At 32.0% G+C, this 23451-nt stretch overlaps 1 protein-coding gene across 15 annotated transcripts in view; it reads left to right on the forward strand.

The window, feature by feature from the left end:
* LOC134282902 (troponin I-like) overlaps positions 1 to 22637 on the forward strand; it is a 37751-nt gene extending 15114 nt beyond the window's left edge. For 3 of the 15 annotated variants that reach the window (XM_062765318.1, XM_062765320.1, XM_062765321.1), the window contains 14 exons: positions 3232 to 3318; positions 6247 to 6324; positions 7303 to 7384; positions 7843 to 7896; positions 8916 to 9146; positions 12152 to 12211; positions 13542 to 13634; positions 17263 to 17383; positions 18193 to 18293; positions 18412 to 18455; positions 18648 to 18686; positions 18786 to 18882; positions 20311 to 20356; positions 21465 to 22637. In XM_062765318.1, coding sequence (XP_062621302.1) covers positions 3232 to 3318; positions 6247 to 6324; positions 7303 to 7384; positions 7843 to 7896; positions 8916 to 9146; positions 12152 to 12211; positions 13542 to 13634; positions 17263 to 17383; positions 18193 to 18293; positions 18412 to 18455; positions 18648 to 18686; positions 18786 to 18882; positions 20311 to 20319 — 1096 coding nt within the window. In that variant the 3' untranslated portion in view covers positions 20320 to 20356; positions 21465 to 22637. Of the gene's footprint in view, positions 1 to 144; positions 243 to 3231; positions 3319 to 6246; positions 6325 to 7302; positions 7385 to 7842; positions 7897 to 8915; positions 9147 to 10682; positions 11244 to 11557; positions 11630 to 12151; positions 12212 to 13541; positions 13635 to 17262; positions 17384 to 18192; positions 18294 to 18411; positions 18456 to 18647; positions 18687 to 18785; positions 18883 to 20310; positions 20357 to 21464 lie in introns of those variants that run through there. The other 12 variants (XM_062765325.1, XM_062765326.1, XM_062765328.1 and 9 more) reach the window with 10 other exon arrangements.
* Positions 22638 to 23451: the final 814 nt, after the last annotated feature.

Here is a 23451-nt window from a genome sequence, read left to right on the forward strand (position 1 = left end):
TTGGGTCAAATTTCAGTCACATATGCAAGTTTTAACTTTAAAATGCAAAATATAGGGGGAAAAAATCATAATTTATTTCAGTTTTATATTACTCTTCCGAAAATGCCCTGTCTGCAAGCCCCATAACAAGCATCACAATTAATTATTTTTGTATACTCGTACAATAATTCATTTGTAATATATCCTACGATTCACCATTTTCTCTTGAGTCGCATTTCTTTCTTGGACTGCACTCACACAAGGTAAAAAATTTATTTTCTAATACATATTAAACATTTAATGCTTCAATTTGATGACTTTGAACAACAATATGAAAGCTAACTTGTAATTGAAATCTGCACGTTCATCAAAGCACATTTCGTTTCACAAATTATGATGATAATTCTTGTTGGATGATAATCTTTAACATGTTTTAAAATGTTCTACAATTTGCACACTTAAATAGCATAAATTCAAAACTAAGATTAAGTTTACTAGATTATGACCATTTAAAAGCAATCATCTTTAAGTCATATCATAGTTTATCAATGATTGCAGAACAACTTTTGGAAATAGTTACCAATGTGCATATTTTATTTGTTCTTTTTCATACTTAAAAAATGTACAAATTGATAACAAGAACAAGCCTGATAACCATGATAACTGTAACATCAATCTCCCAACTTATTCGCTAAAGAGCTTGATCAGTGTACAATCAATTTTTTTAAGTGAGGCATGCTACTCACTGATAAGTTGATGTTACAGGGATTTCAACAACCTCATTTAATTGGCATTTTTTTTAAATCCCATATTAGTTATAATGAATATGATAGCCAAAAATTAACCTATCAAGTGGATCATATTCTGGCTTTCTTGTTTCATACCATTTGTTAGGCCTTTGTTTTTACACTGAATTTGATCATGAAAAGTCCACCAAATCAATACTGTAGATCACTAAATTTTTCTTATTTTCCAGAGTCATTGAATACAAAATTTTATTCTGGTTATTGCTCTATATAATCTTAAGGAATACTATTATGCACTTGTAAAAAGTGATTTACAGTACATAGGCCTACGGCTTGTGTGAAAAGTCAACAGGGGATGCTCACTCCTCCTAGGCACCTGATCCCACCTCTGAAATTTCCAGGGGTCCATGTTTTATATGCTATCTTTGCAGCCTAAGTGTAATTTACTCTCACCTGCACACAGGTGCACTTTCTGTGATTGGTAATTTTGATAGATTTTTACTTTTTGAGGGGTGACATGTTATTAGATGTCAACAATATCAAGAATTTTATGATTTGATACATAATATATTCTGGGCTTGAAAATATTTTATCATACATGAACCAGGGTATTTACATTTGCCAGTGTTTCATCAGTACATATGGACATGTAATAAGCATGGTACTGAAATTGAGAGATGGATATATGTTTTGTTTACATTAACTACAAATGCATAAATAATCGATAATACTCTCATACATTTAAGATGTGTTAAATTTTACTTGCTCAGTGAAATCTTCAAGTACTATGAAAGTATAAAGTGATACATTTTGTCGGCAATATATCATTTATTATTAAAAAATATATAAAAAACAGCTAGGATATCTAAATGCAATGAAATATTCAGGGAAAAAAATCTGTTATTTTGTCGGATCTCAGCAGCCATTGGTAATGCGTCAGTGCCTGCAGTGAGCTCCCTGAGCTTTATATAGACATGAAGATGTGTATTGCTGCTGTGCGTACACCCACATACAAACTATATACTCTTCTCCATAGTTCTCTAAGAGAGGCAAAGATTGCTTTAACACACCTAGAAAATCTTCTCAAAACGCATTGAAGATCTCCTTCAAATTGGAAATATGAATGGAAAAAAATGCTTATTGTAGAAGATGTTACAGTACAGTAAAGTATTCTTACAACAAACACTGTTTACTAGTGAATTCATATTTACAGAAATTATGTAGTTTTAAACATGATATATACATTTGCAAATTTTTCATTTTATTACATTAATTGACTAAATTGAGCATGAGGCATCTATTATATATTATATAAATACAGATTCATAGAATGATGACTTATTTAATTAATTTAAGTCATAAACGGTCAATGCAATTTCATGTTGATGTCATAAATAGGTGACGTAAAGGGGGTTATGGATTTGATTACGTGACTAACCTGTTAATTAAGATACAATCCGTCATGTTTGTAAATGATACCTTAATTATTTCTTTAACCAAAACAAGTTGTGTTTATTGACTCAAAATTACTTGTTCTTGGCACTTTGCTTTAAAGCAAGTTTCATCCTAACATGTTGTTTGAATTATTATTGATTTTCACTGTGACAGTGAAATTTGAGATAATTGACATATGCAAAAAATTATGTTGTCAGAAGTTCAGAAGCAGAAGGTAATCTTTGATATACAATAATGATATACATAGTAGCTGATGTAATGAAGATGCCATTGCCCAAGCATATAGCTTTCTTTTTAAATTAGACAAAAGTTTTAGAATTATAATACATTTTGAATTGAAAGAATGGATTCCAAATTTTTGCATTGATCAATATGATCGATTGTGTATGATGGTGTACATTGCATTAAAGGTTTTCTTGGAAAAGAACTAATTTTCAGCCCAGCTGAACAGAAAAGTTCAATGCACTTTTCATTTAATGGCACTGGTTGTCAGTGTTTTCTCTTGGATCAGCAAATTCTGGAGATACAAAACAGAACACATACAGTACAACCATTGAAGAAAAAGGGGGATAGGATGGGGAGAGGGGACTTTTAATAGATATTTAACATAATTCTTCTAGTACACTATAAACAAAGTCATATATTGCGAAAGTTTAGTGTAAACCTTATTTATTTAAGAGAGACGTAATGCATGGTTGACAAAGTAAAAAATCAACATTTTTAATCATTAAATGGGTTTTTGAAACATATTACTCTTACACCTAAAGCATCACTGAATGTGATAATCAGTTAAATTGAATGAAAATTGTCTAAGCTGAAGATTGACAACAACAGAATTTTTCATCAGTATTAAAATGCAGTTATTTTACATAGTGTTTGATCAAACAAGAAAGTTCAACCTGTTCCTTAATTTTTTCCCATTTTGCATATTAATTAATAAACTGTTTTAACATGATTTATTTCTCCCCCTCCATCATTTTATTTTTGAATGTCGTTTTTTTTCTTACGTTTATTTGTTTTTGCATGATTTGCTGTGCATGATTGAACGCAGGCTACAGTTGACCAGCGAAGAAGACTTTCACCTACAGGAACGTCTAGAACGACGCAGAAAAGAACGGGAAGAAAGGTTGAAGCTCATGTACGTGCATCTTGCTGCATAAAGTCGGACGTTTATAACCATGTTCCACCATTATCACCTGCTCTTCATCTAGTGTAGTAATCATAGCTCATTACAATAATCGCCTAATTATTACAGGAATGTGCACTTCATGTAGGTCTTTTACTAGCCAGCTTTTTTAAATAGCTCTAATCATTTTTTCTTTTTAAATTGGAAAAGACATTTCATTTTTTGATAGTAAATTAATTTTTCTATAGTAAATTAAAATCCTTAGTTTAATTTTGAAAGGTGAAGATGTTTTAAAGGGAATAGGAAATGTTCAAGTCTGCTGAGGTTTTAGATAAACTTAACAGTAAATTCTAGATAAGCTGTAACACTACCCTATGAAACTTTTGAGGTATATTGATAGAAATTTAAAAATAAGGCCATAATAAATAAATTGCTAGATTCTCATCCAAATTTTTTAAAAAATCGGGGCGGGCGGCTTTTATTTTGTATTTTTTATTTTTTCAATTTTGCAGATTTTTTATTGACCTAGTCAATCGGTGTAATTTTATCTACAATACCAGAATAAAGTCATAGTAAAGGTTCCATTATCTCTTACTTCACATCATCACCAATCTTTTTTATTTAAAATATATCGTGTATTACAGCAATTACCATCTTTTCAGCTGTCAAAATCATGTTGACATTCACGGGATTTAAAACGAAAGTAGAATGATAGATGAATACCGATCCCGATCAGAATTAAGACAAAGAAAAACAGAAATAAAAAAAATCGAGGCGGGGGTTTAAAATCGGGGCGGGCGGGGACTCTAGGAATCTAGGAATATTTTTATTATGGCCTAACTTCTTTTTTTTCTATTTTGAGACTTTGCAGACAATTCAAAGTGAAAGGATAGAGAATTTTTTTTTCTTGAGTTTTCAAAACACTCAGATTCAAAAATTTGCTTGCTATATACAATTCTAATCCAGTAGATATTAAAATTTTACTATCTGTGGCATAAGTCACATTGCATAGAACCCAACATATTGCACAGTGGGCAGCCAGCTTATAACCACATGTGTGTACTTTCTGCAGAAATGGCAGATGATGCTATTTTATGTAATCCCCACATGGTCTATATTACACTGTCATTATCAGTCTATCACAATTATTGCACATTATCTGATATAGGTGCTGCAAAGATAACTATAGCAATAGCATATGCCATAATTTTTGGATGTAATCTTATTATACAGTATTATGTATGTGCTTGAAGAAACATTTGTTGAGGTTGAATTTATTTTTGTAATTTTTCAGTCCAAATTTGGGGTATTTTTGAATTTTTTTTTTTCAATTTATTGTGTAAAAATTTGGGCACATCTAAAAAAGATAGGAAACAGTACTTCCAAAGTTTTCAAATGTTTAATTGTAAAAATTTTTTTAAAAATCTGAAGTAGCGTGCAATGTTTCTGCTAGTAAATTTTTGCAAGCTGGCTTTTGAAGGTCAAGGTCAAGGAGATTTTTCCCTTAAAACGTTTGATGTTAACTCATCATAAAAACATATCATCATAATGAAATTTTCCCTGATTTAAACACGCAAAATTCTGGTTTATCTGTGGAGAGAATTTGGTATTTGAGGTTAATGTCTGTTTTTTCGAGCTGTTTTTCCTCACAAACAAGTGCAGAGTCATCAGATTGCAGGAACACTTACAAGTGTACAACACTACATTTGGAGAATCACTTTTCGGGAAGGCAATATGTTGGACGTATTCCAAGAAGTTGCACGCCGTGATTTATCTAACAGGCTGGCAAGAATCAGTCAGAAAAACGTAGCTCCGAGCTTTCTAGCCATACCGCTATATACCCTAAACAATGATCGTATGATTAGATGTATCTATTAAAAGACAGAAAAGATTAGCTAACATAGATCACATTTTTTCCTGTGAAATCAAGAGATAAATTAACACAAGAAAAAAGGAAACTTTTTTTTTTAAAAGATAGTTTATTTACTTAAAAGAAAATATTGACTCTTTGTTAAAGATTTGTTTCTGATAAGGTGGCACCATAAGAAAGTATTTTAAAAACATTTTTGACCTCTTTAGATAACACTGCAGCCAGTATGATGTAAAGATGGGGATATATTCATAAGATAAATATCTCTTTCATCTTTTTCACATATTTTTTCGCAAATAGAGGATTAAACATTACTTTGCATGCAAATTTACTATGTATTCAAAGGGCAATCACTCTGCATTAGATATGTATCATTATTAAAACATCACGTTTGAAGCCACAGTTAAAGAATGTTATCTTTAACAGATCATATCAACATTTCCTTTAGAATTCCAAGGTAGATCACAATATCATATCATATATGTTAATTTTAGCAAGATTTCATTTTCATCTGAGAGCATGATTTTGAACTTTTCAGAACAATAATTTCTTTCAGTCACTTCAACCTATAAATCCATGTTTTCTGTAAGATAATTTTATCTTAAAGTCATAATTATTGGCATGATATCCTTCAGATTCTTAATTGAATGATGTCACATAAATTAGTACCATAAATTATAGAAACAATTAAGTTTGAAGTCTAAATGCTGCTTCAACTTTTCTATCTGTAAACAATTAGGTCATGCCAACTAAAAAGCTTTATATATCTGTAAAAAAAAAAAAATTAAACTTCAAAATTAAAAATTTATTCTCATTAATATTGGTTTGGTTAATTGATATTTTTCTTTTATTAAATTCACTAAAACAGCTTTTTAGTTGGTTGGCACTTTATGATGATGTCATCAAAATCACATGACATCATAGCTTTCTTAAATTGCCTGTTGCCAACATGTTTTATGAAATTGACAATAGTTACAGTTTTTCTCTGACCTTTTTCCCTAGCATCCAAGTTTTTGGAATGTGTGTGTGTGAATTTTTCATCCATTCTTTTTCTTCCTGCACTAACACAGAGCTGCCGGGGTAAATGCAATTAACGGGGAGGATGAGCTCGAACGTCGACGCAGGGAGAGGCGAGAAATGAGGCTCAGGCAAGATGAGTTAGCCACCTTGTAATGTGGCACTATACTGTGTATTATCATAGCCACCTTGTAATGTGGCTATATTTGTGGCTCATTATGTGTATTTTGAATACCAGAATTTTTACAAGTTTTATCTCTTGCAAAAAAAAGGAAGAAAACATACACAAAAGTTTAAAAATGGTTAAATAAGAAGCATTTTGTAACAAATGAAAAAGTTATGAATGATACCTTCACAAAAGATAAAATCTGCAATATTGACCCAAATATCTATTTTTAGCTGAAGCATTTAAATTGTCAAAATGTTGTCAAATATATCATGATAAGTGACATATAACAGTACATAAAATTTGAAATAACATTCACTTTAGTATAACAAAAGCAGTAGAATGTATAGAAGAAATTTTGATGTTGAAATTGATTAACAAATCGACCGTTACTTGACAGTTAAAATTAAAGTATTCAAAATTGAATGAATTTATTGGTTCGTATATATATGTAAGATACATGGTACATTTAATCTTTTATATAGCCAATGAAATGGAGCCTAAACATTTAAATTAAATTGAAAAAAGGGAATATTTTGCACTTTAAGAGACATTCACAAGATCTGACTGTTATACTTCTGCTTGAGACGACCCAAGTCTAGAGTATTTCAAAGTTCATTAATTCTTTGTTTCAAAACCTGTGTGCAGAAGAAGGTATTGTTTTCAGAGACATTTAAGCTTGGAATATAATACTTAAATGATTGAATGCAAAAGGCATGAAAAATATTTCTAGGTGACATGTGCTTAACCATATGGACTAAAAATTGACAAATAATGATATTTTAAGGTATTTCTTCCCACTATTTCAAACTGATTTTATGGATTTACAAAACAAAGTGAGAATTTTAAACAAATGATTGAAGAAAGGAAATGTTTGGATTTTATATAGATATGCATTAATAATCTTAGCGATTTTCAAACGTTTTTTGGTTTTGATTTGTAGGTCCTCGGAGACCACAGAGGAAACCACCACCAGTCGCCGCAGTCGCCGCCGAGGTACAGAGGACGAAACTGATGCCACTGAGGTAAGGAGGTTAAAGTTGAAGTCTTGTTTTTTTGTTTTTTTAATTGAACTTTTCTGGCTCTTTTGATAGGAGATAGGCAAATTAGATTTTGCATTTCTAATAAAGTAGTCTAGAAATTACCAATCTAATTCAGGTCTAAGTATTCTTTGATAATTATGAATAGGTAAGAGGGTATGGGGCGGTTGGGGGTGTGGAAAGGAATTGATCTACCAAATCTATTTAAAAGGGTTGAGAAAGAGTAAGGAATGCAGTGTAAAATTTAAGGACTCATGATAGATATAGACTTCTTTACTTTTAGACTGTAGATCCATTTAACATTTTCTTTAGGTAGTTAGATGTATAGATTAGGACTCTAGTCTACTTTAGATCATTCTGACTAGCAATCTGGGACATTTAGTTGTAAATCGTTTGATTGTTTGTGTTTGTTCATTTGTGTTTGACCACTCATTTGCATACAGGAATCATCATACACAAGCACGCGTTCACGTCGCCGACGCGGATATGACGAGGAGGTAAAACGGTGTTGTTTCCATGGAAATGTGCTCCAGAATCAAATCCATTACAATACGTAGAGCTAGCTGCACTAATTTCATCCTCATTCATTCTAACTTCGCACACACACACACACTGCCCAATCCCCAGTTACCAATGATGATAGAATGATCAATAGAAATCGTCCTAAACATTCATTTTCATGGATTTCCAAATCCCAAATTATTGTTAAAATGATGGGCTCCTCCTAATACAAATAAGATACTGAATCTCCTTGAGGTGAAAGGGTATTTGACAAAAGCACTGTCTTGTAAGATGCATGTTATATGTCCAGTAGAATTATAAGCACTCAAGCAGCATGTTTTAAAATGACCTTTAGCCATCCATTTCCTTCAAAAGAAGGACATACCAAACTCTTTACACTACACTCTTTGGCCCTTGGAGTAGACTTAGAATTTATTGAATCCATTGAAACTTTGTCCATATTCCAATACCTCTGGTGTTTCTATAAGAAAGTAATAATATTCCCAATGCTCCAATGAAGTCCAGTCATCACTGTTTGACCCATATGCACAACATTTGCCATACCTAATAATGGCATTGATTTAAGAAATTTTTGATCAATCAGAATTGTTAGTTCGCTTATGTAGAAAGTATTTATATGTCAATATTGTGAAATAGATATTGTCAGTAGTATTTAGTCTTTAAGAATTGTTGCTTGCAAGTATATTTATAAAGAAAATTATTTCTGTACATTTAGTATTATTAAATGCACGTTCATACCTGAAAATGAGGTACATGGGAAATATATGAGATATGATCTATAATTTTTTTTAAAAATACTTATTTCATTGTTCATTTCTTCCATTATAATAAGATTGTTGATACATTTATATCTTCCACCAGCTCTCATGCATATTTCATTTTTCCATAAAGCCATCAGTACACATCTTGATCTTCAGTTTTGACTTTGATTGACCTTGACATTTTGATAGGTCGTAACCTAAATAAATACTAATTTCAATCTGTCAACATTTAGGACACCCCAGCAGCTCCCGAAGAACCACAAGTAGACCCAGAGGAGGAAGCTCGCAAGCGTCGAGCAGCACAAGCCGAGCAGGACAGGCTCGAGGAAGAGGAGCGAGCTCGCAAAGAGGAGGAGGCAGAAGAACGGGCGAGACAGGAGGAGATCAGGAGACAACAGGAGGAAGAGAGAAGGAGACAGGACGAGGAAAGAAGAAGGCAAGAGGAGGCAGAACGTGCTAAGAGGGTAGGTCAAAGGTTAACTTCTGGGTCAGTCAGGAGAGAAGGTAGTATGTCAAAAAGGTAGAAAGCGTTGAATACAAATCATGGTCATTCAACAAACACTTATGAGGATAGAGAACATTAAAGTAAGTGAAATGCTTGAGTGTTTAAAAGTAGTGAAAAAAAATTGTAAATGTATTACTGAAGTTTTTATTTTGAAAAAATATTGTGTGACTGTTTGCTTTGATTTCATACCCAAGATTTTATTTAATGTGTCCCCAAAAATAACAACATATGCTTGTTACATAACAGCATGACGTTTGTTTCTGCATGTCTTTTTCTGCATGGTTTACACAGGAAGAAATTGACAATATCCTGGAAAGACAGAGAAAAGAACGAGAAGAGCAGGAATTGAAAATTAACGAGAGGATACGCAACTTACAAAGTGCAAAAGACACAGTGAATGAGGACTTGTTTATTGATGAGGATAGTTGGAATAATCATTCAAACAGAGGCAATAATTTGTTAGAAATGGATAGGAGGAAATCAGAGAGCAACAAAACCAGTCAGTTAAAGACGTTCTTTGAGGACAGGATGGAGGAGCAAAAATCAAATGGACTTCATGTTGAGGTCCTGAGGAAAGACGGATCTAACAGAAGACATCATGTAAGCTAAATGACCTTTACCTTCTTGTTTTGGCATTTGGTTTTCAAAGAAATTGGATAATGAATACAGAATATTTTAATAGCTCCTGAATCTCATTTTTCAGCCAGGCAACCTTAGTTTGGATGAGTCAAGTCAGTCACATGTCCAAGAAAGATTGAACAAATTTCAATCTTCTCTGCAAAATTCACCAAAGGTTAGGAAATACATGTAATGAATTGTGAAATATTTAAAGAACTATGTTTTTATATGAAAAAAAAACTTGTTTATTTAGATTATATTGTTAAAAATCTGCTTCTTTTTAACAGGATTCAGCCAAAGACGTACATTTATATCATGCCAAAGTGTTCTCCCCTGGAACAGATAGACTCAAAGATATCCAAAAGCGGGTATGGAAAGCAATATTCAACTTTTTTGATCAGTTTTCTGTAAAAAAATAATAATATAATTTTAAGCTTTTTATGAAAGAAAACATAAGTAAGAATTTCAAACATCTAAAACCCTAGATTTGATGAAACATGATTATGAGTAACTATATAAGGCATGTTGATATATTTTTTGTATTTTGTATTGCAATATATCACAATAGGGAAAGAAATTACATGGATATTGCAACTGCCTGATCGCGTTGTGTGTACACAGGTGGCAAGCTAGTTTTTTGTGGCACAACTTTAAGTGCAAGTGAAACTCATCTTGCCGCCATAACATTACAGTAAGTAACCTTCGAACCCGAACCGCTATTCACAAAAAAAACTGTGTATTTGATAAAAAAATTAAAGTTGCACACAAGTGATTGCAAGTGACATCTTAACATTACAGTAAGTCCCTAACTGTGTATTCAATAAAAAAATCAAAGTTGCACATAAGTGATTCAGAAATCTTTTTAACTATTTCTATATCTTTTTAGGAGAAAATGGATTCACCCCGATTCGGAAGTAAAAAAGTGTTGGACAGATGGCACCCTCCAGCAGATTCACAGAAATCTCCTTTAGCCACAAGTTTTAAAGCCACAAGCACATCAAATATGGACAATGGTGCCTCACGCAAATCAGGAACAGTAACTCTGTTGGCATCCAAATTTATAACTTCTAAGGAATCTTTAAATGATAATCATGTGACCACACCCACAGACCTTGAGCGCTCAGAGTCATTTAAAGATGTTTCCTCAATAAGACGACAATGGTCACAGGTAGATTCAGCAGGAAAACCCGAGCCAGGCTCCACCAGTTTAAGGAGGCAAAAATCAATGGGATCTAAAGTAACAGAAAGATGGCAGTTTGATAGACAAGGGTCTCTGCCATCTCCAAATGACAAAGAACAAGTGTCCCACACTACAATTCACAGAGAACCTCTCTCACCTTCCAGAACTAACCTTTTCTCAGCCTCATCTCAAGACAACCAGGTCATTTCTCCAGCTAGGTCAAGGCCAATTTCAACATCCTCTGTAGATAGTCAGAAAGTAGGTCAAAGATCACTTGGAAATATTTTAATGAAAGAAACCTAATGATTTGAAAGATTCAGAATTGTTCACTGATTTTTGAAACTGTTCCTATTTTCAGCTGGTCTCTTGCAATCAATGGTAAATTGCATGGAATATGTTGTTTTTATGTTGACTTGCTTGCATTTTACATTTGAATATAAACATTTTTCTTTTGTTGTGTTACTCACACCTTATTTTTTTATTGTTTAAAATTCTTTTTCATATGTGACAAAAGGCAAAGTAACTTGCATGAAAACAGGCTTATAATGGCATGTGCACATTCAAACTTTTAGGATGTTGTTGTTGTTGCTACACCAGTTACCATAACAACCAATGGTTGGCACCGTACAAATGGATCTCAAAAGGTAAGTCTTGCAATTGATGTCATAACAGTAGAAGGGACATTTCAAACTCAGGTAGGTATAAGTAAGAAGTATTGAACTTCTAGTTATGATTTCATTATATAACATTTTTTGATATATCACAAATATAATATTTTTTATTGTGTATCACGCCTGATACAGTTATGTTCCACCGGAAACAGTTATGTTGCCCTCCTGAACACAGTTATGTTCCCTCGCGTGCCATCATTCTGCATATTAAATACGTCGGGTTCGAAATTCACAGAGGCAGTTGCTAAGCACACGTAAACAGTTCCATGAAAATTAATAATTGGGCAAATTTTATATGGGGAAAATGGAGAAGAAGGTGCATTACAGTGCATCTCTTAACTCCATCTTGGGAAATTTTAAATGGGAAAAAATTAATCATAAGTCTTAAGGGGCAATAAAACCTGTATACAGTATTTAGGATTATTTTGGGTGACTAAAAAAACTTCATTGAAATAGTATACTTTTTTAAATTTTTTAATATCATTTATGAATCAGGAAGAAGAAGAGAGAATCGAGCGCGAGCGATTGGAACGTGAAGAGGCGGAGCGAGAAGAAGTACGTATCCAATCAAATCATCAGAAATTTCAAAAATTCATTCAGTTAATGTTAAGGATGCTGTATAGAAGGGGAAAAAATTTATTTGAAAATTGACTAAATCAGATAAAAAATTATAAAGTGGCAATGTGTATTTCTGTTTGCTAATAGTTTTTTGTAGATCAATGTGTAGCTTTGGTTTTTATATACTTTGCAATAATTCAAAGAAAAAAAGAGAGAGAAAAAATCTTTGAATACATTTTGTCATTGCATATATTTATTTACAAAAAAAAAAAAAAAAAAAAAAAAAAAAAAAAACAGAAATTGATCAGCAGAAGGCAAATATTTTTTAGTACATACAAACTACTTCTGATACAGTATACTGATATTGAAAACACACAGTTATGTCTGTATGAGCACTTTATTCAGGATAAAATATCAAGTTTTTAGCATCGTAGTAGAAACCCTCTCCTCTGCCTATAAGAATATAAACATGCGATTCATGCATGACACTTGTGTCAGTCATGTTTCCCTAATTTTTACTGTATAGACATTTGATATAATGTGTGTCCACATGTCATAAGATGAAACAGTGATGATTTCCTCCATCTGAAAATGAAAAATGAATTTGTTGTTTACTTAACAGAGTTAAGACAAATTCATGAAAAACATGTCAAGACTGAAATATGTTTGCAAGGAATTTAGTAGAAAATTAATTGATGATGATTTCTTAATTGCTCAGTTCTAATTAGAACAGATTTTTCACAGGGGAAAAAATGTAGAGATTTAATATTGTCATTTCACACAGAGAAATTAGTTGCATGGTAGAAAATCACCACTGTTAATTCTATGCATGATTAATTAAAAAAATTGAAAGCGTTAGACTCCTAGGATAGAGGGAATGCCATAGAAATAGACATTGCCACATGGTTCGCACATGGCGTATAGAGTCGTGAAGTGTTCCCATTCGTCCTGTGTCTCATGACTAATCTCACATTTCACATTTTTCGAAAGTAAATTTTTCCTTTTTTCCAAAAAAAAAAAAAAAGAAATAAAAAGAAACTCCTAATACAGCCAAATTTCAGATAGACTTTCCCTCTGTATTCATATACATATATAAACAATTGAAATAACTGTCTTGTAGAAGTGTATATTATCGTCAAATATTATACTATCCAGTAAAATTGCACTTCTAATAGTAAAAGCACAGCATAAACAGAGGTGCTGGCCTTCATTTGAAAAAAAATGGGAATAGGGAGAAGGCTGATCATGTGATATGTCACATGACAAGGAAAATGGTGGAGTGTTTTAGGGCAGAGTGAATTGGACAGGCGTTATTTCCATTTCGTAGGCAGCAAGAAGGATGGAAGAAGAACAAAAGAAGAGATCTCGCAAGAGGAAAGGGTTGGGAGGCCTAGACAAAGAAAAGAAGAATAAACTCAAAGTAGGTCATATCCACTCAGAATGTAGGTCATATCCATGCACTTCAAGACCAAAAATCAGTCATTTCTCAAATATTCTGCAGTTTTTTTGCACAGTGCATTATATATGTAAAAATATTTCTTGCTCAGAAATTTAAAATGTTATAATGATATGTATTTTTGATAAGAAACACGTTCAATCCTTATCCCCTTCTTTGAAAACTACTAAATTGAAAAATTCATCCATAAATCAAAAACAGTTCATATACCATCAACCTCATTAATATTGCCTGCAACTCTCTCTTCTGTCTTGCATGCTCTTGTTATAGAAGCTTAAGTGTACATTAACTTTAATAACAGTTTTTGCATATGAAAATGACATGAATAAAAAATGGAATGAATCTTAGAATATTGTATGAAAAAGTAACGTGTCGGCTACAACCCCATGAAAATAAAATATCAAGCATTGCTCAGGAATGCCATACCCTTAAACCTTCAAAGGACCTCCTCAAAACAGCAAAGAAGGCCTGTGTTGGTTATAATAAGAACTGTCAATCCTCATCTTAATTCCTTTGATGAATGTGTCTTAACATGCTTAAGTAGATTTACAAAAATGTCTAATTTATCAACAGTAGCTGAATACATATAACTTTCTTTAGGTTTTTTGTAAATAATATTTGTAAATAATATTTTATTGTGTCATCCTTTTCTGTAATTTAAAGCAAATATATCTTATTGCTCAGGGCAGGGATGGGTTATGTTGATCTCTGTATTAAATAATTATTGTTGATTTAAAAAATGAATTTTTGTAAAATTTCAAGTTGTGTTTTTGTTGAAGTTGATAGAGAAGAAAACACTTTAAGAGGTAAAGATTATAGATAAATATGTGTCCACAATGAATAAGATTGGTGTTTAAAAAAAAAAATGATAAAATATTAGTTTCACGACAAAATGCCGCGAATTTAGAACTTTGAAAAATGTCGTTACGCGAAATCTCCCCCAAGAAAATTTTCAAAAGTTGGCATGTATGAAGCAATCAGAATTTTGTTCAGACATCCATGCTTGACCTGATGTCAAATTCATGAATAATATTTTGTAGCTTTTTTTTATAAAGCGGTGTTAAGGTATGCTTTCATTCAAGGTAAATTATAGTACCAAGGCCAATTAATTTAAATTAAGTTTTTCAAGTCACATGACCATTAATTAAGTTTAAAAATTCAAATAACACTTCATCTTCAGTCTTTACGAAAACTTTTCTGAGACACAAGCCAGTAGGCTAGTGGATTTGACATTATTACTAGCCCAAAGAAATTTTTAATAGCGTAGAAAGAAAAAAAAATGAAATTGCAGAATTTACTGTTGTATCACTCTATTCTATTTAAATTTCATACTGAATTCCTTTCCTTTTTAGCTCACCTGAGCCGAAGGCTCAAGTGAGCTTTTCTGATCAACATTTGTCCGTCGTCTGTCGTTGTCGTCGTCGTAGTTGTTGTTGTCGTTGTAAACTTTTCACATTTTCATCTTCTTCTCAAGAACCACTGGGCCAATTTCAAACAAACTTGCCACAAAGTATCCTTTGGTAAAGGGGATTTAAGTTTGTTCAAATGAAGGGCCATGCCCTTTACCAAGGGGAGATAATTATGAATTAGAGAAAAATTAGTGGCATTTTTTAAAAATCTTCTTCTCAAGAACCACTGGGCCAGGAAAGATGAAACTCATGTGGAATCATCCTCAAGTAGTGTTCAAATCATGACCCCCGGGGGTAGGGTGGGGCCAAAATGGCCGATCAAAGTTTCACATAGGAATATATAGGAAAAATCTTTAAAAATCTTTTTCTCAAGAACCACTGGGCCAGGAAAGATGAAACTCATGTGAAATCACCCTCAGGTAGTGTAGATTCTAGTTTGTTCAAATCATGACCCCCAGGGGTAGGGTTGGGCCAAAATGGCCGATCAAAGTTTCACATAGGAATATATAGGAAAAATCTTTAAAAATCTTTTCCTCAAGAACCATTGAGACAGGAAAGATGAAACTCATGTGAAATTATCCTCAGGTAGTGTAGATTCTAGTTTGTTCAAATCATGACCCCCGGGGTAGGATGGGGCCAAAATGGCCGATCAGAGTTTCACATAGGAATATATAGGAAAAATCTTTTAAAATCTTTTTCTCAAGAACCATTGAGACAGGAAAGATGAAACTCATGTGAAATTATCATCAGGTAGTGTAGATTCTAGTTTGTTCAAATCATGACCGCCAGGGGTAGGATGTGGCCAAAATGGCCGATCAAAAGATTACATAGGAATAAATAGGGAAACGTTTGAAAATCTTCTTTTCAAGTACTTCAAAGCCATGATTAGTAATATTTATATGGAATCATTCTCAGGTAATGTAGATTCTAGTTCATTCAAATCAGAATCCCATGGAGGGTTAAAATTCAAGCCTCCCCCCCCCCCCCAACCTCAGTAAACTTTTAGTTCTGATCTGATATGTATTTTTCTTAGCCGATGTGCTCAGGTGAGCGCTGTGGCCCCTGGGCCTCTTGTATTTCTTCTGATTAATTTTTTTGTTTTAATATGAGTTGATCGATCCCCTCGTTTTCTTGAATCATAAATAATTCAGTTTACAGAATTAAATTAATTTGAACGAACAATGAATATTTTTGTAGCTTTTTGACAATGTAGATGTATTTTACATGATCCCTTTTTCTGGTCATTAGACTTCTCATCCAAAGGAAATGATTTTTTTTTTCATAATAAATTTTCAGATACACTGTTAATATAAATTTTGATAACACTAATCATAACATCTAAGTTTTCAACTTTGTAAAAGAAACTGTTTAATTTAAAAACAAAATAATGCTTCAACTTTGAAAGAATTTCAACAGGCCATTGTAATTTAAAGGCACATTCTGAGTTTTAAATTTAAAAAATGTTGAGAGTTAGTGTCTAGAATTTCTGACAAGCATGACCATAAGCATGTTGTTGTTAGGACTTGCATGGCGAATCTGAGTCAGCTGATGATGAAGATGAAGGGAGCATGTCCAGCGATTCATCCTTTCAAAGCTCACATTTAAAATCTGGAGCATTGCACAGAGTTACCCCCCTCCCTTCTGATCTGGAAAGCATGAGTAAAGGTATTTTTGTTGATCTCTTTCAATTTTTGCCTTTGTAGAATTCTTATATTTCATATTTTTCAGGCTGCACTATGTTAGAAAAGAATGTATCACAGTTGTTTAGATAGTAATGTACACAGGATAATTTGAATTATAGTTTAACTGTTGTGAAGAATCCCAGAGTCTTTGCTTCAGATATGCACAACTTTAAGAGACAAAATAGTCATGGAATGTATTAAATGGAAGAAATGACACAACCACTTCTTGAAATGTATTTTGAATCAAAGATGTGTAAAGCTCTGAGCAAAACAGCATGTAAAGTCACTTTGCATGAAATTTATAGTCTACATCCAGTTAATAGTTCAAAGTCTCCTGCCTTAACTGGCATAAACATTTGTAGTCATAAGACTTTGTACAAGTGAATGGCATTTTTTGACTTGCAACTTTTTGGGGCCAATTGGCATGGGAATGGCATGAATTTGACATGAGGAAATATTTGGAAAACAGATTAAGAAACACTTACTGGAATTTGTTCAAAGGCTCTCATTATGGCCAAAGCAGCAGAGGATTTGAGAAACGAAGCTAAGGCTAAGGCAGAGGAGAAGGAGAGATACATCAATGAAAGAGTTCCACCCTGTGACACTGCAGGCAAAGACAAGGGTAGGCTTCACAGAAGCATGAAGCATTGCAGCCTCAAAGAAGCATGAAGTATTGCAGCTTCAAAAGGTCAAAAAGATCATGAAGCATTGCAGCATGAGTTGTGGACATTTGAATCCTGATATTTTGCATCTTACATTAGATTGGATTGGCATGGTGTCTATTGCATTTTTGCCAGATGTTTATTTCAGTGTTGAAGCATGATACAGACAGTAATTTACTTTACATGTATTCTGCAATGGACAAGTTTTTTCTCCATTTGAAGGCATGATTTTTTGAAGCATGATTTACCTGAAGTTTGGTACAGCAGGACAAAGCTGTTTAGATCACAACTATCAAATTTTTTGGAATGGACTTGTACAGTATGGAAGTAAAAAGCAACTGAAGTTTGAGATGCTATTCACATCAGTTTGTTTATGTTCATTGCCATTGGTTGTATTTTCATTTTCTGTTTTGGTGTTGTCTGTGGTTGATTTCCAACATACTGTATTTTGTTGGCATTTTTTAATTTGTTTTTATTTGCCTTGTATTTTTACTTTTAAGTAGATACAATGTCAATTTAGATTTTGAGAAAAACTTAAAACAATGGATGCTTGTCTTGAAATTTTCCCGAAATATATTAAAGCATATGCATGTTATATGAATGTCATTTTTATGAATGATATTTATACAAATGTTTCATTATATCTAGAAGACTCATAATGAGCAAAAAAAAATGTTGTGTTTAAAGATTTAATTAAGATGAATTTATGCCAAAATTGCTTGCTTTATGTCTTTTTTGTGAATAAAGCATTTTCTCCTACCTTTAACAGCTGCGCTGGCCAAACTGTGTAAGGATCTGCATACCTTAGTGGCCACTCTAGAAGAAGAACTGTATGACTGGAACATGAAAGTCAGAAAACAGGAAGCAGAAGTAAGTAGTCATGGTAACACACTTGTTACCATGGTGATGTGTAAACAGTATGGTCATTGCTATCACATATGTTTGTCCTTTTACAATGTATTCACATTTTTTTTTCTCTTATTCATAGATCAACTCTCTAACTCTTAAGGTCAACGATTCCAAAGGAAAATTGTAAGTAGATATGCAGTGGCAGACATGTACAAATCTATCCTCATATTCAAATGAGGATTTATTTCCATTGATAAAATACCAGTAATTTGTACAAATTAGATACAATGTACATTTACACTTGTAGATGATGGTTCATATGTACATTTATTTACTGAAATAATTTACTAACTGTTCACAATTTTGATTTTTCAGCATTAAACCAGTTCTTAGAAAAGTCAACAAAGAGAGCAAGTAAGCAAACTATTCTATTTCAAATTTTCCTTAGTTTGCAAAGTCTATTAGTTATTAATTCCTTGAGTATATATATTACATATTTGTTTTGTCTTGTAGATTTGATAAGCTTAAGAAAGATAAGTCAGATTTTCGTGGCAATTTGAAGTCAACAGGCCAGAGTAAATATGCATTAGATGAAGAAGGAGAAGAAAAGGTAAGGTTTTCATGTTCAGCTTCTGGTTTCAGTTTTTGCTTTTGTTTTAAAGTGTTATTAAAAAGGCTTTAAAGGGAGAGAAATAATGAAAGTTAATTTTAAAAAAGCTATCTTGGACCATTTCAAAAGCTATTTAATATACATGTAACAAAACAAAATCAACTGAAGTTTTTTTTTGTATTCTTGTCATCTTTGATGTTTCTTTCCACTCAAGTTTTTCTCCCTTTTCCTGGCTTTTCTCGCCATCAGAAAAAGTTTGGTCATGTTCTCATGTAATATTTCACTAAATATTTTCAAACAATATACGTTTCCTTGAACAGATATTTAAAAAATGGTATATTTCAAGTGAAATACATATGATTTCTAATTTCAAGCAAAAAAGAATGAGATGTTTCAAATTTTCAAAATTAGCATCATTCAGTACACTGATTGACATTAAGAAAATGTCAGTAAATGTGTGTACAAATTTTTCAAAATCAATTTTACTGATGTTTTCTATCGATTCTGATCATGACTAGAAGAGATGTAGGCTTAAGTCCAATTTAAATCAAGTAATGAAAGTAATAATTCAATCAAATTACAAAATCAAACAACTCTGTCATACATGTATAGACAAGTCTTTTATGTTTAGTACAGTTAAAAATTGTGTTTCAATCCATTAAATCCCTCCAATGTTGTTGTTGTAAATTATGATAACTAATAAAGATGCAGCTTCTCAAAAACAGTTTAAAAAATCAAAACCAAAGAAAGGTGATCTTTTCTGTATTAACCTCAAATATACTTATTGTTTTCAAGAACAAAGTAGCTTTTTGACCATTTTGAGCCAATTTTAGGATATCTTACACTAGGTTTTATAACTTCAGTCCCTTTATACCATAATGTGATTCCAAATTAAATACAAATCAGAAGTCAGATTCTTAATTAAAAATTTTCACATTTTTGTCTTCTGGATATGTTATCAATATACTATATCAATGGGATGTTTAGGGGGAACAAATTTAGCAGTTTGTTCATAAATTTATGTATATAAATATGTACTCAAACAGTGAGGGAGACACAAATTTAATAATTCTATAATGCTTTGTAAGGTAACTTTAATCATAAATGCAATGTAAATTGATTTGTCAACAGAATTTTAGTGACCTTCGAGTTCCTAAAAATGCCTATTTAATTATTTATAGTATTACAAACAAGAGGCTTAAAATTGATATGGCCATCACCAGACCTTGTCCTTTGTACTAACTTCCATGTTTTCATTGCATTTCTGTATGATTTGTTAAATTGTATTGTGACAGTTTATGTTTTTGGTCACATGTTTGGCAAACTACACTGGTGCCATCACTATAGATGGTTGACTGGGTAATGCTGAGTGAAAATACTTTCTTGTTTACATTGTTCTGGAATGCTGGCAAAACTTACTCTTTTCAGGCGGAATAAATTATCACCATGGTTTCTACGCTAGCTAAATATTGAGGTATGTTGTAGAGGAGTTATTCCCCCCTTCAAGGCAAAAAAATGGTCCTGGATCACTCTTTAGAAATTCATTCCTATATCCTAAATTCACCATGCCATAAACTCATTTTGCCAAGCTCACAGACCAAATAAATATAACAACTGCACTCCTTTGCCTATAATCTTGATAATTTTAATTTTTTTATATCTTGAAGTAGTTCTTATTTTAGCCTCATTCTTTCTCCATATAACAGTATCTTGAAGTAGAATTTTATCCAGATACTTTTATAGTTCTGCTTATTTTATTCCACTTTTAAGACTTAATGCATTTTACATGTTCTGTACTAGTTTGCATTTTACCAGACATCCTTCAAGCTGGGTAAAATTGCCATTATAGAAAATTTCATGAATGACTGTAAATTTTAAACTGTATATTTCATTCATCCTGTTTGCAATATTTTTAATTTGCATCTGCAACTAAAACTTCCTCTAATGAAGTGTTTACTTTTCCCACACAAGAATATAATTGATGGTAAGCTTTTAGGAATAAAGTAGTAAGATTAAGTCATGTTTTTCCCCTTGGACTTCAAAATATCCTGCTTGAATTGAAGTATGAATTAAACAAAAAAAAAAAAGGCTAATGAATAAATTTCATCAATTCAAACGGGTTATAAAAATTCTTTTTGTAATTCTAGTAAAGCATGGTACATAATGTGTTAATAAAAGGAGAACACCCCCCTGCTTTCAAAATGGAATTTATGAGTTATAATGAAATGAACTTGTACAAATTCATTTCATTATAACTCATAAATTATAATAATTTTCAAAAGCAAAATTTGACAGCAACCACATTTTGAAGGTATTTTAAAAGAATTTTTAAATTTTAAGAATTACTTCCCTTTAGCAGAGGGCTGTTCCTCCTTAAAGTGGAATCAGCAGACTTTTTTAATCAAATATAGTTTTAATATTTTTATTTTAAAAAAAAAAATTAGAATTTGAAGTACGGGTATTATGTTGTATTTATGTTGTTACTTGCATTGTTGTTGAAATGATGTGATGACCTTTCCATTTCAATAGTATATGTGATAAAGACTTAAGGTTCATTTATTGTCTTTCTTTCTTTTATACAGAAATAGACAAAGAAGAGCTGATTATAGCAATAATGAAGAATTTAGAAAGGAAACATCATTATTTGGCGATTATCCTGTAGTAACCCACGATTTCAACGTTCTCTTCCTGTGTGACTCCAATGTTCTTCGACCTACATTTGTTTTAATTATTTTGGACACATGCAGTATAAAAATGTTTCATATTTCGAACTCTTTTTAATTTTTCTGAAGCATTGTTTTGACTGGACTGTGGCTAATTTCTCATAGCAAGTGTAAATTTAGAATGTATAATGTAAACATGTTAGCTATCTCATACAAATGTATGGTAATATTAAATGATTACAATGTAATGTGGTTATGAATGTATGAAAGTTTTTTCTTATTACTGAAAGGGATAGTTTCACAAACATATTGTGAATTGCATATTCATTTTCGTAGTCAAAGGTGCTGTGTAATATGGAATTCTATTTTAAATTTTAGTTTTGTTTATTGAAACTTATTTATCCTGCCAAAAAATATTTTATTGCTGCATGCTTGTACATGTAAATCTTTGATTTTTCCAATAGACAACAAATTATATTGGAATATGAAATTTTTTAACATCAAAAATGTTAATAAAAGGTGGAAAGATATATTCTACCTTTGGTCTTTTTTAGGATTAATTGCCTACAGATGTTTTTTAACCACTAATTACTTTATAGAGCCTTTTAGATATATCTGTTTCATTTATTCTATTTATTGTGACAGTTGCTGTGTATATGTAAATATGTGTGACCTAGCTATAGACTCCTTGCTCAAGACTAGCAGCAAGGATTAATATAATACTGCAATTAATTAATGTTCAAATTATTTAATATAATATATATGTTTCATAGATAATATTCAAGATTTATCTATATAATGTTCCTAATTATAATGATTTTTAAAAAATATTGCTTCCAACATATTTAATTTTTGTCTTAGGCAAACAGTATACCCATTGAAAACTGCAAAATGCTTTGGCCAATTATGAAGAACCCAACCCTTTATTTATACACAGTTTTTGTCCATTGGGTGGAAACTTGTGTTTAACTTTGACCAGGATGAAATATGACATCCAATATGTAATTTGTTTTCTTTAGTGAAAAGAAGTTTCTGTAAGATCTAGATGGGATATTTTGTTCGAGCAATAAACTCATTCCTTGCCAAAAAGAACAGTTGTTTTGTTGTAATTATTCAGGCAAGGGCACTGTACAAATGGAAAAAATATAGAAATGATGCATTGTATGAGGTACATGAACATGTATAGTAAATTAGTAAGTCAGGAGGCATTTACACCTTTTCTATAGTTATGTACCTACTTATCTTCTCTAGAAGTGAGCAAGTTTTCCAAAATCTGAACACACAGCCAAATAAAGTAACCATATACACAAACTCCTTTAGTCCTCCACCAAAAACAGTGCTAGCATCTACATGTACTTATGTACATCCTGCACATGCAGTCTACACCTTTAATGGTTATCGCTGGATGGTACAAACTAGAAGTCGAATAAAAAACCTGGCACTAGCATCCCATAGAAAAGAGTCAATTACAAATCTGATAAAACTTCAATTATGACCTCATATGAGACGGTTGTCTTTGTGAGGGAGGGTACTACATCAGCAGTTGCCATCTACAAACAGAATGCAGCAAACAACTTTTGTAGCCAAAAAAGCAATATACTAGTATTACATGTATACAGAAATATTTGATATTTTAAGAAAAGTAAGGATACTGTGCAGAAGTCATATTTTGATTTATATATAAAGTCTTATTTGAGAAGCATGGATTCATGCATTATTAGCAGAGCTATTTTTGTATTCATGTGAAGCAGAATTTTTTAATGTAAAAACTTCTACATGGAGAGAAGTTTCTTGCTGTGGCTTGTACAGTTCAATATTTAGATAAATCCACGACATTTATCAATAAACAAATTTAGTTTCTATTCCTAAGGTGATTTGATATCCTATGAAATTGATATAAAATATA

Source organism: Saccostrea cucullata, unplaced genomic scaffold, assembly GCF_032062105.1.
Source record: "Saccostrea cucullata isolate Sc308-1 unplaced genomic scaffold, CSIRO_AGI_Scuc_v1 ctg406, whole genome shotgun sequence".
NCBI classification, from domain to species: domain Eukaryota; kingdom Metazoa; phylum Mollusca; class Bivalvia; order Ostreida; family Ostreidae; genus Saccostrea; species Saccostrea cuccullata.